This window comes from Notothenia coriiceps, unplaced genomic scaffold, assembly GCF_000735185.1.
Source record: "Notothenia coriiceps isolate Sejong01 unplaced genomic scaffold, NC01 NC01_scaffold00001329, whole genome shotgun sequence".
Classification (NCBI taxonomy): Eukaryota; Metazoa; Chordata; class Actinopteri; order Perciformes; family Nototheniidae; genus Notothenia; species Notothenia coriiceps.
Genome location: NW_011334030.1, coordinates 31,291 through 50,109, shown reverse-complemented (window position 1 = coordinate 50,109; position 18,819 = coordinate 31,291). Strand labels below are relative to the sequence as shown.

General features: G+C 40.1%; 1 protein-coding gene across 1 annotated transcript; it reads left to right on the top strand.

The window, feature by feature from the left end:
* The first annotated feature begins 6,242 nt into the window (after positions 1-6,242).
* On the top strand, positions 6,243-16,113 carry LOC104960215 (calcitonin gene-related peptide type 1 receptor-like). Its single transcript, XM_010788197.1, has 13 exons — positions 6,243-6,389; positions 7,329-7,406; positions 8,241-8,391; positions 8,474-8,581; positions 9,303-9,415; positions 9,507-9,598; positions 11,137-11,263; positions 11,348-11,501; positions 12,139-12,199; positions 12,284-12,350; positions 12,443-12,661; positions 12,824-12,865; positions 13,677-16,113. Exons 2-13 carry the CDS (start codon positions 7,356-7,358, stop codon positions 13,881-13,883), a joined length of 1,392 nt encoding a protein of 463 aa, XP_010786499.1. The 5' UTR covers positions 6,243-6,389; positions 7,329-7,355; the 3' UTR covers positions 13,884-16,113.
* Positions 16,114-18,819: the final 2,706 nt, after the last annotated feature.

The following is an 18,819-nucleotide window of genomic DNA, read 5'->3' as shown; positions in this document are numbered from 1 at the left end:
ATTCTGTAGCTACATTCATGTGTCCTTCTGTGTGTATATAGTAAAGCAACATTTCATGTATTATGTGGCTGTGACTTGTTTTGTGCCGTTTTTCTTCCATCTCAAAGTCTGAGAGGTGTGTTTCGCTGAAGGTTTTTAAACCAGTCATGAGAGGTTATCCATATGATTTGTTTAAGCTAGCCTAAAGAGTCTTTTAACAGGGAGTGTACAACAAGCCTGAGCTTTGTGATTTTTAAATGTAGCAACAAGTGGAGCACTTAATCATTCAGTATGCTTACAAATGAAAATATGTTCTCCTGGTAGCCATCAGCTTGAAAACACAGCACACAGTCGTTTGTGAACTCTTTGTGCTGATGTATTGCCACTCCCGTTTTAAAGTGATCTCGCTGAATGTATTTGTATTGATTTGAATGTGTTCTCCAGTGTGCCCCTCTTGTGTCTACCCATTGAACCTTGTGGGCTTTTGTTTCTTCCAAAATGGGCACCTCTTGTGTTTACCTCTGTGATTATGGTAGTGTTATTAGTATTGCCTTTTTGTGCACTAAATTAATAAACTTACTTGATACCAAACATTGTGCAGACTTCTCATTATTCAAATTGCTGTGTGTGTTTATCACGACTCCAAAAGGTTCCAGCGCTGGGTTCTCTCTGAGCGGCCCCTTTTCCACCAAACCAGTTCCAGTTCTAGCTGATAGTAGATATGTGTATATACATGTATACTATGTATATACAGTTTAAGCCTATATTCCTGCTACTGCAGTATTCTTTACCTTTTTAAAGAACATTTTTAATTATCCTGAATTTTGTATATTGTAGTATATAGTTTAATGTTGAACACACTGCTCCTATAACAAAATATCCATCTATCTATCTATCTACAGAATATCTATCTATCTATTGGTCAGAGTCACTGGAAAGGCAGGAGGCGAACTTCCTTTCACTGGTTGTCCAAGTGGGGCGGTTATAAATGACATGTCCATCCAGGGGGAACGGGTTGGACTTCCTCAGGATCGTCAGTGTGGAACTAAAGTGGGTAACCATGCCACCTTTTATACCTTCACCTGGCTGCTATATCGCTAAACTGTTACTGCTACTGGATGTCTATCTTGTAAATTGTGTAATTGTTATAGAGATATTAACCCAGATGTTTGTACCCACGGGGAAACAGATGTTACATGACATGTAAATGTTCTGGAAAGTCCGTTACAGCTTTAGCCTTTATTTTATCTCATGAAGTCCCTAAGTGACACACTGAACAGTCTGGGTCATGGAAACATTTAAGATTAACTTCGACCTCCTATGGTCTTACTATGTAGGAGTGGATTGAGCAGTGCCTATCTCCAGAAAGCACCTAAACTACGACATGCAGAGCTACGTGAAGAGCAGGTAGACCAACTGGAAAAGTACCACCATTCAAAAGCTTTCTGATGCGGGTCTTGAAACAAAGCAGAGAAATTATGACCGTTAGTGGCCACAGGTGCGAAAGCTCTCTCCAGAGCTACTGGAAGCCCAATCTCGGGGACCGGAGAAAGTGGAGCAATATTCTCGCCACGCCAAGCAACAGCCTCGAACAACCTCAACCTATACAAGTGACCACGGAAGCCATGCTACTGATGCTGGACAGGTTTTCAGTGGGTGCACAATAAACGGCAACTTTTTGAACTTTTTGAACGGACGTCCCATTGCTCTTAATATGGTTTGAGGTTGCTGTTGAAAATGACTCAGAGTTGTCGGATGTGAGGGAAGGGAGACAGAGTGGAATTGTCAATGGTGGGGGAGGGGTTGTTGTTATTGTTGTTGGTGAGGGATTTGGGACCTTTGTGGTTTAAATTCTACAATAAGTGAAACACACAAATCAAAAGACATCAAATGTTTGTAGCACATACACTCATGACTTCCACTTTCTGACCTGAAACATCTGCTGGTGACAGGGCATCAAATCTGTCGACACAATGCTGCTAATCCACATTTCCACATAATTTCCGTTGTGTTTGATGAATTGTCCTCTTCTGTGAATATTGGACATTTGAATCTAATTTTACAACATCCTCACATCTGTACAAGTGGTGTCCGTTAAGCTGTTTTGGGACTGATAATGTTCATGGGGTCATGTTCTGGCCAATAGTGCCACAAAAGTCCTGAAACATGACTGTAGTGAAACCTTTTCAGTCGGGGTGGGAATCACCTGGCTCCCCACGATACGATACTATCGCGATACTTAAGCCACGATGCGATAGGATTGCGATGCAATGTTTTGCAATATTGCAAATCACATGGGTCATATCCATGTCCGTATTTCTTTCCTGGTTAAAAAATGTATTTGCAATTTGAATAGTTTATGTAAATAAGTTATAATCCATTGTGTGTTCTTTGAACCTGAAAAGGAGATGGCATTGTTTTTGTTACTTTCATTGCAATTGTATACATGTCTTAACGTAACTTCCTGTTTTATATACGACCATCTTTCGGAGGGATATGCTACAGTGTATATACAAAAAAGAATAACACGCAAAGTATCGCGATACTATGCTGTATCGATTACGTCCCCCACCCCTAATTTTCAGCAACCAGTAATCCACGGAGCACTTTCAAGATCTGTGCCTCTACAAGTCCATGCTGAAATGAATCTGGTGCAGAAGTATTTCTTTAACATTGCATGTCAACAGGAGAAAATTTACAGTACAAGGGTGGGTCAGCTGTTTGAAAAAGAAATAAGCATAACATAGCGGCATACATAAGACAGGTTCAAAGGTCATTTTCAATGTGCAAAGATTCAGAACCAATCTTTTAACAATGTATCACTACTCAGTATACAGAGGCTACTCAGTAGAGGCTACTCAGTATTGGCATATCCAGCCATGCAGTGGGGTGGTTTGTGAACTACCTCTCTGAAAGGTCCCAATGTGTTCATTTTTGATGGGCTGTCTTCTGAGTGGTTAAACATTACTAATGGTGTTCCTCAAGGTTCTCTTTTAGGTCCACTTTTATTCTCCATATATATCAACAGCTTAGGTGATAATGTGGATGAAGCTACTTTACATTTTTATGTGTGGACGATACCGTGATGTACTGTGCAGGTCCCTCCATTCAGGAGGCGGTTGTTAAATTACAGGCTGTTTTTAACACTGTTCAGACTCAGCTCTCTGAACTAAAGCTTATTTTAAATGTGGATAAAACCAAGATAATGCTCTTTTCAAAAGCTAAAAAGACACCAGAGCCTGTTTTAGATATTGTAACTACGCAAGGAATAAAACTTGAAGTTGTTACCTGTTACAAATACCTTGGTATCTGGCTTGATGATTGTCTCTCTTTTAAACTGCATGTCAATAACCTCCTTAAAAAGCTGAGGGTTAGACTAGGTTTCTTTTTCAGGAACAAGTCCTGTTTCTCACTTGAGGGCCAGGAAAAGGCTAGTCACTGTGACCTTTTGACCTGTGCTGGACTATGGTGATCTGTTGTATATGAATGCACCTGCCAACTACCTGAGCAAACTAGATGCTGCGTATCATAGTGCTCTGAGATTTGTCACAAATTGTAAAGCACTTACTCATCACTGTACACTGTATACCAAGGCAGGTTTACCATCACTCACTGTACGGAGGCTCAGTCACTGGTACACTTTTATCTATAAAGCTATGTTGGGCAAACTCCCGTATTATATCTGTTCATTGATAAAGCAGAAAGTTGCAAGNTATATATATATATGCCGTTAATAACTGTTCAATATAAACCTGGCTGCTATATCTCAGAACTGTTACAGGATGTGTATTTACTAAATAGTGTAATTTTGCTTCTTAGTTGATATTAAGCTGTCTTTGGCTCTGCTGTAACACATTTCCCCTCTGAGGGACAAATAAAGGCATTCTGATTCTGAATCTGTCTTATAATGAATCCTAATTTCCAATATCAACAGAAATACATTTTAGAATAAAGTTATCTTCATACAGAGGTGTAAAGAGGAATGCAGTCAACAGTTATATTCATGCATACAAAAAGATATGAACAGATTGTAAAACAGTAAATTAAAAGTGTAAAGTGTTTATTATAGTAATAATGAGAATATTCCAGTTACAAAAAGAGTGCCAATCCTACAAGATTACCGACTGGCTATTATCTATTACTATAAATAAACTATATTATATCAAAAAAGGGTTATTTTCACTGAATGACTGAACTTGAAATTGGAGACTAATCAGCAACAGTTTACATTCCTCAGCAGCGGTGCCCTCTGCTGGTCTTTATATGTTATAGTATCATGAACAAAATGTAGGAACAGTTTAGTTTCCAAACGCTGTTTAAGATGAATACATTCATCGAAAGCATAGACTGTGTTTGTGTTTAATAAATAAGGTGTTCACCTACTGCATTCAAAAAAGAAATGTATTTCAAATAAAGAATCAAATCTAAACCATGAAGGAAATTCATTGCTAAATGCATGTGATTTAAGTAACGTAATGTAAGGAGGGATGAAAGTAGACACTATTATAAAAGGTATATCTGAAGTACCAAGCTAGATTCTAAATAAATACAAAAATTAAACATTTTAATAATAGTTTTATCCAAAGCCCCATTTGTTTTCAGCAGTTTATTTGATTCAATAATATGCCCCTCCCTGGTCTCTTTATTATGTTCATTTCATTTCATTTCAAACCTTTATTTAGACAGATTGGTCCCTTGAGATCATCGATCTCATTTACAAGGGAGACCTGCATCATTTAGTTCCACATGAAACATAAAAACAACATACAAACAAACAACAGAGGATATCATATTTACATATTCAACATTTACAAATACCCAGAGTGTCAGAAAGCATTTCATTTAGACGTGCCTTAAATACATTCAGAGAAATAAAAATGCTCAATTTCAATTTTGCCTGTAGACTGTTCCAAGCAAGTGGAGCTGCGCACATAAAAGCTGACTTCCCCAAGACAGTCCTTACTCTTGGTACATCTAACAAGACTATATCCTGCGATCGCAGACAATAGCTGCTTGCAACTTTCTGCTTTATCAATGAACAGATATAATACGGGAGTTTGCCCAACATAGCTTTATAGATAAAAGTGTACCAGTTACTGAGCCTCCGTACAGTGAGTGATGGTAAACCTGCCTTGATTCTGATACAATTAGTTGTTCAACTTTGTTTCTGTTATTGTGAGAACATTTTATAGAAGTAATTTACAGNTGACAGGTGGGCCCGCCCCCAAGTCTATTAAAACAAAATGCCGCTTCCATCAATCACATAATTGGGGCGGGCCCTTCTGTCACTTTTATGCATACTAATGTGATGGAAGCGGCATTTTGTTTTAATAGACTTGGGGGCGGGCCCACCTGTCACTTTTTATGCATACTAATGTGATTGAAACATTTTTTATGATACACCATAAGGCGCAACAGTGGGGGCTTTTCACACCTGTGAATACACATCAACCCCCTCCTATCGACGGATCTCACACCTACTTGAGATCTCACACCTACTTGAGATCTCACACCTCGGGGAGGCGGGACTTAGCTCATTAGCATAATGGGGGAGGTGTGACCTGTCACTTTCTATGCATACTAATGAGATTGAAGCGGGATGAATAATACTACTGGGGTCTACCAGGGACCATGGTGGTTATATAGTCTGTGTAGGGGTCTACCAGGGACCATGATGGTTATATAGTCTGTGTAGGGGTCTACCAGGGACCATGATGGTTATATAGTCTGTGTAGGGGTCTACCAGGGACCATGATGGTTATATAGTCTGTGTAGGGGTCTACCAGGGACCATGATGGTTATATAGTCTGTGTAGGGGTCTACCAGGGACCATGATGGTTATATAGTCTGTGTAGGGGTCTACCAGGGACCATGATGGTTATATAGTCTGTGTAGGGGTCTACCAGGGACCATGATGGTTATATAGTCTGACCGCTGCTCAGTATTTATTGGTTATATGATAAGAAAGTCCTTGAAACATATCCGTAGTATTTCTTTCTGCCATGTAAATCAGTTCCCCAATGTGCAACAATATCCATAACCATGACAGCTATAGATGAAATATGTCAACAGAAAAACAATCACTGTATATGATTCAAAGTCTCTAAAGATCATCAGCTGGGACACTAAAGTTCACTATCAAATATCATACATAATATAAAGGATACGGTGTAATGTCATCGACCCTTTGTGACGGACCTTCTTCTGAAGGGATGTCCTCTATCTGTGATGTCATCCTGAGCTCAGTCAGCTCTCCTCTGCTCAGTGACTCTCTGACTCTGTTGTGAAACACATGTACTCAAGGATTAGTCCAAAGGAAGTCTTGGAAACAGCTATTCTTTCCCTACGAAGGTAAACTCTCCGACTAAAGGAACAGTCTTCAAGAAGTGGAAAAAGTAGCTCCTGTGAAGGTACGTTTGCAACAGTTTCTCAGCATGTAGACTGTGATTGCTGTTGGAACACTCTTATGGTGCTCAGAAAGGGGAAGTGTTCATTTGTGAATGTCTTTTTGAACTGTTTATGCTCATGTGGACATAAGCCCTTATATTTGTATCTGACAGGTCTTCACTGAAAAAGAGATCGATGATCCCAATGGGACCACCTGGTTAAATAAAGGTTTAATAAAGAAATCTCTACAAAACATTAACGAATATGACATTCTAATAATATATTCCCTTTCAAACATATGAAACAACCAGTTACAGTACATGTACTCACTTGCTCACAGAGTATCATGATATATGGCTTTTTGATGTATTTAATGCTAATAAAGCTACATCAGATCCACATGGCAGCTCCCCTCTTAATAAAAGTGTTTGGCTCATAATGAAAACATTCCACAATACACCCATAGATTGTGATTGAGAGGGACTTATATTCTTAAGTAATTCAATATAATAAAATTCAAACCATACCTCTGTCGATTGTTACTGCTTTGAATGCTTTTGGTTATTATTTTGATCTTTTTTTTACCACCATTAGAACTGTTCCACCGACTGGACATTAACATTTGTATAATCATTTAGATAGATGTTCTACTTCTCATGGGGCATGCTTTTACTGCATTTGCCACGGTAATGTCTTTTGGCTAAACCTTGGTTCAACTTGCTCAACGTGCTTAATAAGCATGCAGGAAGGAAGCTGTGGGGAACAGAGGAAGCTAAAGGTCACATCTGTAACCCCTAATATCCAAAAAGGGGTGACCTGCCTTTAAAAATGAAAGACCCGGGTTTGGATACATAGTTTTACTGACAGTTTTGTTTACATGACTTATGAATTTAAAATAAATGTAACATGTGAAGTATTGTTTTCTTGTACAGCTCAAGTTATAATACATTTTGTTTTCTCAGTTACAAACTTTCCTCAGAAAATCCACGATGGAACGAAACTGCGTCATGTCTCTCCTGGTCTTTTGCACCCTCAATAAGGTATCTTAACTGGGCCATGTGTCACCTGTGCAGGCTTGTTTTGCATTCTTTGCAGCTTCACCATTGACTTTTATAAAATTCATTCAGTTTTAGAGGTGGAATTAGGAGTGTATTTGATGTATTTGGGCAATGCATTGTTGACATAGATGATCCCCTGTGGATCCACACCGAGTCAACTGCTTCCATACATTCCATACTTGTCATTTGAAATGCATTATTTGTATTGATTAACATTTAAACCCCATCTGATGCAGTCATTGATTTTGTATTGCCCTTCCATAAAGTTGAGTAACTTGTGAGAGAAGGATCAAAAGAAAAATGAGCTAAATCACAGCAGTAGAAGCTGAGATATACACACGTTACACTAATAGTAAAAGGTTAACCTTGACCCTACACTTCCCATGATGCAACTTGGGATAGATGTTAGTTTCCCAAGTGCCCCGAAGACAATTTCTCCTACTTGAGAATCTGGACGTGCAATGGAATGATCTAGGGGGTGAGATTAAATAAATTATAATTCTCCTCACTCCTTTTCGAACACTATGTGGGACTGTTTATGTTGCTAATGCTGTTGTTGTTGTTGTTGTTGTTGTTGTTGTTGTTGTTGTTGTTGTTGTAAATGTCACTTTGTTTTGTTTTCTCTTACATGACTATGCACTGCAAAACATTTAGTTTTTTGTAATTATTTATTTTACTTGTTCGAAATAAAATGTATCAATCAATCAATAAATCTAAATTGTGTATTTGATCCACATAAATCCTCATGTGTTGGTGCTGGCTGGAGAGTTGCACACTAATCTCTACATCTGTGTGTGTTTCCAATTGTGTCGACAGCTGCTTGTGATGGCGACCCCTGAAGATGACCTGGTGGAGCATCTGAACCACCGTGGGGAACACCAGGCGACACGGAACCAAATCGCCACGGCCCAGTACGAGTGTTTCCAGAGGATGGTACAAGATTCCCACCGCAGAGCCAAATCAATAGGTGAGAGATCAGATCCTAGGACTGATTTTGATCTCCCATATTTAGTCACTCTAACATATCAGTGTGTGTCTTTTGTGAGCAGGGCCAGTGTGCAACACCACCTGGGATGGGTGGCTGTGCTGGGATGAAACTGAAGCCGGACCAACAGAGCAGAGATGTCCGGACTACTATAAAGATTTTGATCCTCATGGTACAGTTATGACTAACTTAAAATAGTTAAAGGTCACCTATCATGCAAAATGCACTTTTTGACGTCTTTTATACATAAATATGTGTCCCCGGTGTGTAAGGAGAGTCCCAAAGTGTCAGAAAATACAATCCTCTCTCACCGCTTGCATGCGGACGCTCCAAAGGGGCGTGGCCAGCAGCAGCTCGGTTACATTTAAAGGGCCAGACCCAGAATCAGCACTTTAGTAACAGGGCTGAAATAGAGGGGTATGAGGCATGGCTACAATGGGTGATCTGTTTGGTGTTTTGAGCAAAACACTTCAAAGAGATGTTTTTTTATATATCTGAGACCTATAATATGTGCCTACATTATTATAATAGAAGACCTTTAAGTTGAGGCTGTCAAAAAAGGACGTTTACCTATTAATGGAAAAACAACAACCTTATTCCCACTTTTTTAAAGTGCATTCTCACAGTTTTTAAGAATAAAACGTCTTTAGGAGTTTAGACGGTGAAGCTCTTCGGCTATCCTTCTGATTTTGGTTGAGAAAACGTGACCTTTACTCCTTTTCTTAGATGAATATCAATGCCACTCTTATGTCCTTTAGCTTAGCATAAAACAGACAGGATGGCAAGGGGAAACAGCCAATCTTTACATCTCATCTAATTTCCTATTATATTTCATTTGCTTAATCCAAACACAAACATAAATGTAATTTTGGTTGTTGCAAATGTGTTCACAGCAATGGCCTCCAAGGTGTGCTCAGAAACGGGCGAGTGGGGACGCCACCCCGAGAGCAACAGGACGTGGACCAACTTCACAATCTGCCAAGCCAACACCACGCATCACGGGAGAGTAAGGAGGAATAAAGACATTATACTAATTATATAAAGCAGCTTTTACTATTATTTTATGATTGAGATTACTATTCTTTGTTTTCTTGCAGCAGGCAATGACTCACTTCTATCTTGTTATGATTGGTCACGGCCTGTCGCTGGTCTCACTGCTCATATCGTTAGGAATATTCTTCCATTTTAAGTAAGTATTATATTGTGCTAATGTTTTAAAGGTCACCAAAATCCAATTTGTCATGTCTTTCATTCATAAATATGTGTCCCCTCAGTGTAAACGAATTCTGAAAGTTTCAGGAAAAAAGATTCTCTCTCTTTTTGTCCTGATCCATTTATATATACCTTATCACCTGAATCTCCTCCTAGAGCACCATTAGGCGCTTTCACACCAGAGTTCTTTTCCCAGGAATAGTTCCGATAGTTCCTGGGATTTTGCGTTCACACCAAAAGGTTCTGGAACTATAACTTTTTTTTGCGAACCTTTTCACCCCTTTTTAGTCCCTGCTAGAGAGGTGGTACTTTCCTGGGGAGGAAAAGGTTCCAATTTCTGATTGGCTGGGCGAACTGCAAACCACGCCCCGTAACACTCGGAAAGGTTTTGTGAAGCCGCCATTGTATTTGCTGGCATTAGCATTATTATTAACATTAGCATTAGCCTAGCGAACCAACGGAGAGAGAATAACTTCTGGCAACATAAAAGAAAACATGGGAGCGGTGGAGATGAGGAGGTGTTGGCGTTCTGGCTATTTACTTGGAAAGGGAGTCCCAGAAGCTTCTACTGAAGCCAGTCCCAAACTCCGGGGACTTCCGTGAAGTTGTTTGCGGCCTGCCAGTAAACCCAAAGCAGAAGAAGAAGTGACGTCAGCGGCTTCATTTGCTAATCCTCCCTCAGGGACTTATTCCGGTGTGAACGCGATCTGTACGGCAAAGTACTTGGTGTGAAAGCGCCTATTGTGTTATTTGTAACCAAATATCCCCCAGAGGGGCGTGGCCAGCAGCAGCTCATTAGCATTTAAAGCTACAGACACAGAATCAGCACTTTTGAAACAGGGCTGAAACAGAGGGGATTGTTTTGTATTCTATTTATGAATTTGTGTTTGTATGAATTTGTGTATGTAAATATGTATATATATAAATATATAGAGACCATTCTCCTAACTTGCCTGTTAAGATGTAAAAATAAAAAAAATAAAAAAGGGAGCAGGGGTCGGATTAAATAAGTGTAAACTTCTTCCGACCCCTTTTCGTGTAATTAGTTAAAGCTTTGTTGTTTATTGATATCAGACAATGATACTACAGATTATTCAATAATTGATTAAATATTTCGTTTTGTTATTGGATTCATTTGTATAGTACTGTATCATGTCTGTATCATCTTTTGTTTCATTTGTATTTTCTTTGGTTTTACACGCTCGAAAAAAATAAAATAAACAATAAATAAATAAACAATGGGATGCTAAAATGCACGATCTGTTTGGTATTTCGAGCCAAACACTTCAGAGACATGTTTTGTGTATAACTGAGAACTATAATACATTGAAGAAAAAGAGTATAATCGGGGACCTTTAATGAGAGTTTTTGAGTTGTAGGCTTCAGATAAATACTGTAACTTATCAAAAGGCAGCCAGGTTTGATTGGACACGAGTCAGCTTTTAGATTCTCCTAAAAGTATCTCTTAACATTTCTTATGGATAATTTATCAACATTTACATCCGCTGCCCTCAGGAGTCTGAGCTGCCAGAGGATAACGCTCCACAAAAACCTCTTCCTCTCATTCGTACTGAACTCCATCATCACTGTTGTCTGGCTTACAACCGTGGTAAAGAAACAGGGACACACGTACAACGATTCTGTGAGTGATCCCACTTTCTAAATCCTACCAACATTGTTTTAAATCATTGAAAACATGAAGAATGATTTTTATTTTCCCTTCTAGGTATGCTGCAAGCTGCTCATGTTCATCCACCTGTACCTGCTGAGCTGTAACTACTTCTGGATGCTGTGTGAGGGCATATACCTCCACACCCTGATCGTGGTTGCCGTGTTTGCAGAAAAACAACACCTCGTGTGGTACTACCTGCTAGGCTGGGGTACGTAAAGACACAGAGAGATTTACTTAACCTCTCAACTTAAGTACAATTTTGTACTTTGATTCATGATGTGAAATGTAATCAACTCTTAAATCAGACTTTAGTTCCACCTGGAGAAATTCACAAGCTGCAGTATACAAAGTCATTCAAACTAGCTGCACCATCTTTACCAACTTTGATGCTTTTTAATGCATCAATCATTATAAAACATATCATATATATTATCCTGAAATGGACCAATCTGCACAATGACTACTTTTGCTTTTGGTACTTTAACTATATTTTGAATGCAGGAGCTTTACTTGTAACAGAGTACTCTGTGGTACTTCTACTTTGACTTAAGTTACAGATCTGAATACTTCTACTTTGACTTAAGTACAAGATCTTAGTACTTCTGCCACCTCTGCGTAAAGACATATTTATGCACTTTTACTGTCAAATGGCTCCCTGAACATCTGTTGTTGTGTGCTCATTGAACTCCCAACCCAGAAGCCTTTTAGCGTTTTTTGGAGTTTACAGGCCTGAGGGGCGGAGCTTTATAGGCTTTAGTGAGGGGAGTGGTCTGTACTTGATTGACAGTCCAGGTGGTGATGCAGGTCAGGAGGATTGCCATAAATGTTCCCGTTGCATTCTGCAGGTTTTCCACTCCTGCCGACGGTGATACATTCGATAGCGCGCTTCTCCTTCTACAACGACAAGTGAGTCTTTTCAATTAGGATGACCATTTCGAAATAACTCGTAAAGTTGTGTGTTTTATGATAATGTGATGTATGCTTTTGCAGATGTTGGGTCAGCTCAGATACCTCCTTGCTGTACATTATCCATGGCCCCATCTGTGCAGCATTGGTGGTAAGAAATCCTGATTTACTGACCCACTAAAGACTTACTTCTGCCAAGACTGTTACACAGGCATTTGGGTTGTAACCACTTTTGGTTTCCAGGTGAATCTTTTCTTCCTGCTGAACATCGTTCGGGTTCTTATCACAAAGCTGAGAGTGACGCATCAGGCCGAGTCCAGCCTCTACATGCGGGCGGTGAGAGCAACGCTCATCCTCATCCCCCTCCTCGGCATCCAGTTCGTGCTGCTCCCCTACAAGCCCCAAGATCACTGGGTCTCTGAGATCTACCTGTACGTCATGGAGATCCTCATGCACTACCAGGTAATTGTGCCAATAAAAATCACTAGTGCATTATATAACGATCCATGCTCTTGTTGCATAACTGTCCAACGGCAATATCCTCAATAATACTGTTGTTAAAAGTGACCTTTCTAGAATAAGAGCATGAATATGTGGCTTAAGGGATGTTGTGTATCTTTGCAGGGTCTCTTGGTTTCTACAATTTTCTGCTTCTTTAACGGAGAGGTGAGCATTGAGCTTGATTCAGCATTACATTTGTCCGATGCTGTGTAACATTTGTTTTGTTTATATCACATACACAAGCATGAAATGGAATATAAAAGAGGAGATGACCTCCGTGACCTTAAAGCTCACCTATTATGCTATATTTGAAAAATATATTATAGGGCCATATCTTTACAAAACATGTATCTGTATTTGTCATACCCCTTTATTTCAGCCATGTTACTAAAGTGCTGGTTCTGGGTCTGGCCCTTTAAATGTAACCGAGCTGCCGCTGGCCACGCACCTGTAGAGCATCCAAGCAGTGAGCTCTGTGAAGAGAAGGCTGTCTACCAGCAGAAACTCAGCTAAACGCTGCCGTCATTAAACGCCATATTATGTTCCAAACCACATCAAGGATTATTTCTGAAACAGTATGGAGCTCAAACGCTTTCTCTCTCGTGGGTTTACCACAACCTTTTATATCCTGCTTCTTTACACATACTTTCTCCAGTACAGGTTAGCTCTGAGGGTTAGCGATGCTTGCTAATGTAAACACAGACCATATTACTTCCAAAACACGTTGCACATTGTTTCTGATACAGTCTCCTTACACACCGGGGACACATATTTATTTAAAAAGACATCAAAAAGTGCATTTTGCACAATAGGTGACCTTTAATACTGGCTTCATGCCTAGATGGACGCTTCAATGATGGATATGAATGCACCAAAAATGTATTATAGATGGTCTTTGCTTAATGTTTTCCTAAAGATAACATGGAATGTGAATAGTGCAATCTTTGACCGCCTTCTTCTGCGCCTCTTCCTGCAGGTTCAGAGCGTTCTGCGGAGGAATTGGAACCAGCAGCGGATGCAGTTTTCAGGCACGTTTGCCAACGCCGACTTCTTCCGCTCGGCCTCCTATGTGGCGTCGTCGCTCACAGAGGTCCACCGCTGCTACAGCATTGAGAGCCACACCGAGCACATGAACGGCAAGAGCTACTCAGACATCTTCAGATCGGAAAGCCCTTTCGTGTGACGGAGACACGTGAGACACCGTTTCTTTGACCTCTACCACGATGTTACCAAGATTGACGTCTTCTTGGAGTGTTACTACTGTTCATGGGAGATGAATACAAACTTTGTGGTTGTTTTTAAATCTCTCAGCCAAAAAAACTAAATTACCCTTTTTCACAAATATTACCAAAACAGAAGGACACCTTACAAATATTCAAAGGACCCATTGCCGGACAAAAGGAAGACCCCCTGAATCTAACGGTGTCACTGTAAAGCATTAACTTAAGGATGTAATGCTTTTCTCCATCATGTGGATTAACTTGAAGATACCATTTTAAAATGGGCGGTTGGTGCTGTGGGAAGGTGATGCACGAAAAGCCTGTTTTCACAACTCATCTCTTGATAGCAAGAGCCAGAGTTAGCAGGAGCTAGCATAATGGCACACTTGAAATAGCAACAAATAAGTTGGAAAGGAAAACTTAATGCCAATCAGTCAAGAAAAGTAAAATAAGTAGCATGCTTTTTGTTGTTAGACTATACTCAACTACACCACAAAGTACAAACGCAAAAATAGAGCAAATAATTAGCTTGCTAGCTAAATGTCATTCCTGCTTTTTAACTACTTTTAATTAAATGCATGCAACTCAGAGTTTTCTATTTATGTGTAAGGTTAGAAGATAAGTCAGGCTCACTGTTCCTGCCTAATATCTGATATTCCAAAATGCTGGGGAGACTAAGATTCACAGAAGAAAATGTCTTGTGTTCTGTATGAATATGACATATGGAGGCACACAATATGAAGCCTTTAGTGAACTGTTTATACTTGGTCAGCTAAGAACACATCATTGTACAACACAACCTTTTAGAGGAATACAAAAAAAAGAATTCAGCAAGAACTGACATGTTGATTGACTGATAAGATAAAGTTAGTCACCTTCAGTAAAATACAATGTTACTTTCCTGTGGAGTGAAGAGCTGCTGGTTTCAGCCTTTCCAAACAGGAAATACACTTTTTCACTTCCTTGACGAGGTTTTGGTGAGAAGATCAAAACCACTCTGACTGATGTGTGTTCAGTAAGAATGTGCTTAGCTTAGCTTAGCATAAAGAGCGGAAACTAAACCTTTAAATCTGAAGCACTGAATATTTTATAATGCTAAAAAACGAGTTACTATCATGTACTATAATGATTTAGAACAAATTCAAAGCTTTGAGGGGTCAGAAAGACTGGAAAAGTACTGTATAAATGACGTCCATTTCACATTTGCCATTGAGTATGCTATGTTAGCTTAGCATAAAGAGAACGCGATTTCTTCGGAAAAAAACACGTAAAAAGAATATAGCTTGGGTTTTCTACACACAGAGTCTCAATAATAATAGGGCTTGTATTAACACAGGCAACTTTGAAAGGAGAAGGACATATATTATCTAAAATATTCTAAATAAATGGTTTGAATCACAGAAGTGTGTTTTCCCATGCTGTTACACACAATCATTCTACTCATTTTCATGTTGCAACATAGTTGTGTCAGTAAGTGCTTGTTAATACTGGAGAAATAATGCTGTAAATAAAAACAAGCTGTTTTAAACTGAGATTCAGAAACAAAGAGTCACTGCCTTTGTTTTTCCTCCCTTAATGTCTTCGTAGACAAATGAAATAAAAGATCTAACTGTTTTCCTTCCCACATCATTTAATTGAGGGCGGTATTTCCTTGTGTGATCTCAGAAAACGTTACCCACTAAAATGAATATTGTTTCCAGACAAAGCAGGGCGTGCTGCTGTCTGTTCCTCGTCCAGCATCCTTTATATGACCAGGTGCAATTAGGAAGTCCCAGAGGAAAAGGGCTATATGTATTCTTTCACTGCACCGTTTATCAAATGCAAAAGAGACACTGCAAAAGCACTTAGCGTGCCACTTTCATTGTGTCTGTCTGCAGAGCCACGATGATCAAAAGCATGTGTGTGAGGGTTTGTCATTGTAGGGGATATTTAAAAGCTATATTGCATGCTTCTCATGATCTCAGTCCCAAAGGATCCCGTGTGCAGAACACTAAACATGTGTCATTTTTACAATACAACTTTTAACATGCTTCCTGTAACACCATATGAAAGATGGTGACCTGAGTGGTTTCTAAAGGCACACTCTTCCTTTAGAACGATAGAAATCCACATGTAACAGATCTCAAGGTGTTTCTGTTGTTTACCTCACAACACCAGTCCCACCCCCCTTTTTATTTACCTCAGTGGAAATCAGAGCAGTGGATGTATTGCAGGCTTCCTGTTTCTAAGAATAAACTGCCATTGAACTGTTGGTGTGTCGGCTCTTGCCTGCTGGTAGCAAACACTTCCTCAGTCTCATGACTAACTTGTTTACTGCTTTCATTTCCGCATGCATCCACTGAATCCTAAAGCCTTTAGCCGATGTTTTGGATGTATTTCCATCATGCAACATTCTAGGTATTTCTCAGGAACGTTTCCACAGGAAAGGACTGAATGGAGCCACATGAACATGTAGACAAACCCACACCAAAGCTGCACAAGAAATGGTAGAAAACAACCGCGTAAATCAATTTGCTTTAAGAGCAATCTTCCCTTGAGCATCCAACAAAAAGTGACTCAATATTACATGTACCATTCCTGAGGAGCTCAGGCCGTCCCAAAAGCAGAAATATACACAAGGATTATGTTTTTGTTTGACAGTGTTAAACATTTCAATTTCACACTTTCTGCTTTTTGCAGAACAGAAGGTCAGAGTGTATTCATAGGGACTTCATTAAAGACTATATTAAAACAATTATACAGCATAAATATGGGGTTAAGATTAGATTTTGGGACATTCAAAGGTAATTTCCACATTATAATAAAGCATCTTACCAAACACCTTTTAATGCACAAGATGTGATTCATTTCACCTTTCCAGCAACAGCAAAAGTGGTATTCTCGGAATGCAAAGAGCCAAATAGCAGCCAGTAAACCCTTCAGAGACAGATCATACGTGAGAAGGTCAATACATCATGGCTTTGATTAAATGGAGATTGATGGGAAGTGCTGCACATCGCTTACAAACAAATAAGAAGATTAGCATTAAAGCTTTATTAGTTCATCATAAAGTTAGCTGAGGAAACACAGATCCTTCGAAGGAAGATTGACTTCACTTTCCAGTAAATCCCTTTAATTCAAACATTTACATTTCAGAAAACAATGCTCTGCCACACTCAGCGCGATGAGATACCACTTGAGCATGGGGATGTCTCACTCTGGAGAACAATGGAAGGAGTTCTTGGCCGTGGCGGAGGGTGTGGAGGGCGTACAGTACAGGGGTCAGGGTGAGCAATGTGGCCCGGCTGTGTGGTGTGACCCGGGTCTGGGTGGGACCGCAGGAAAGTCTGCCGCTCGCTCGCTGCACGGCCCCCTTCAGAGCACCGCAGCGGGGTCAGGGCTGATCCGAGTGATGTCAACACTTGGACGTCGGGTAGCTTCACTGCTGTGGTGTTTCTGGAAGGGCGTCATGATCAGAAGAATTCATCGGGTGGATGGTTCAATTCCACAGACCTGGCCATGGCTTTAGTGTTCTTTCATTTTCTTTTTGGCAGCTATGGGCCAGATGTCTCCACCTTTCAACCCAGATGCATTCATATTGAAAGAAACAGAAAGAAGTCTCAGTTTGATGTCATCAGAGATTTTAATGGGTCTTCTATTTTAGAATCATTTCGATTGTTTGGGCTGCATAACCCTTCCAGATCTCACTTGTTTGCAACATTATTATTGACGAACCAATGAGAAATAGTTTGAATAAATCGTTAACATTTAAAGAACTGATTTGATCTTTTAAAGTGTCTCATATCACAGGATCATGTCTGGTGTGCGCTGTCTCAGCAGTTGACTTTTTTGCAACTTTTATCGTAGTGCCGGTGGGAAAAAAGTCAAACACATATCAATTTAAGTTTTAATAAAGTATTTTAAAATGTAGGCTATTCCTTTGTTTGATGTGGGTGTATTAGGTATAATACATATACTTATTATCCACAAGGCCAGGTGTGAAAGTGACCAGATAGCCATAGGGAACTGTAAGTATTCTCCTTTCTTTTCTTTTTCCAGGACATCTAAGACATCCCGCCCGTCCGACATTTGGAAACCCTTATCAAACAATAAACTTATAACAGTGTTAAAGAGCCCAGTTCCTACCGCGTAGGGGGGGCTCTGCTCTCGTCTTCAGCAGCCTGATGCCAACAGGAACTCTCGCTCCTCTCCCAGTTTCCTGCCATTGTTCTCCCCCCCTCCCCCCCTGCCACCAGGCACATGCTCCTCCCAGGATCTGCGAAAGGTGGGATGTTAAAGCGGCCCACTTCCCTTATGAGGAGGGGTGTGTGTAAGAATGTGTGTAGAGAGGGAGCACCCATGAAGTGCAGATTGGTGTGTGGCAATCGGATTTAATTTAACATTTGGATATGGACATTTGTAGAAAAAATACAAATCATTTCACATGCAAGTGGCTATGCATTCTTGAGAATTTGACAACACACTCCCACAATGCACTGCTTACTTTAATAAAAGGTGAACAATCTTAATCCTTTCCCACAATTCCATGCGTTCAGCCCTTGCAGGCCTCTAGTGGGATCCTTTCTCATGATTCTTTAAGTGTTTGGAGGGGCGTCAGTGAGGTGGGGTTGGAGGGGGCACAGGAAGGAAAGGAGTAGCTGGGAAATCTCACGGAGGCTCCTCGGCGAACAAGAGACACCCAGCCAGGATCTGGGCGTCGCTGCCAAATCGTATCGGGGTCGTAGACTCCAACGGTCAACGTTTGTGTGAAGCAGAATCACATCACGTTGACTAACGCCGAACTAGAATCAAACTCCATCAGGCTTTCAAACAGATTTCACGTTTGAAATGTTAGAAAGTGAGGGGAGATAGAGGAGTGAGGGGCTCTGGTCTTATCTTACTGGTCACGTCCCTAGAAAA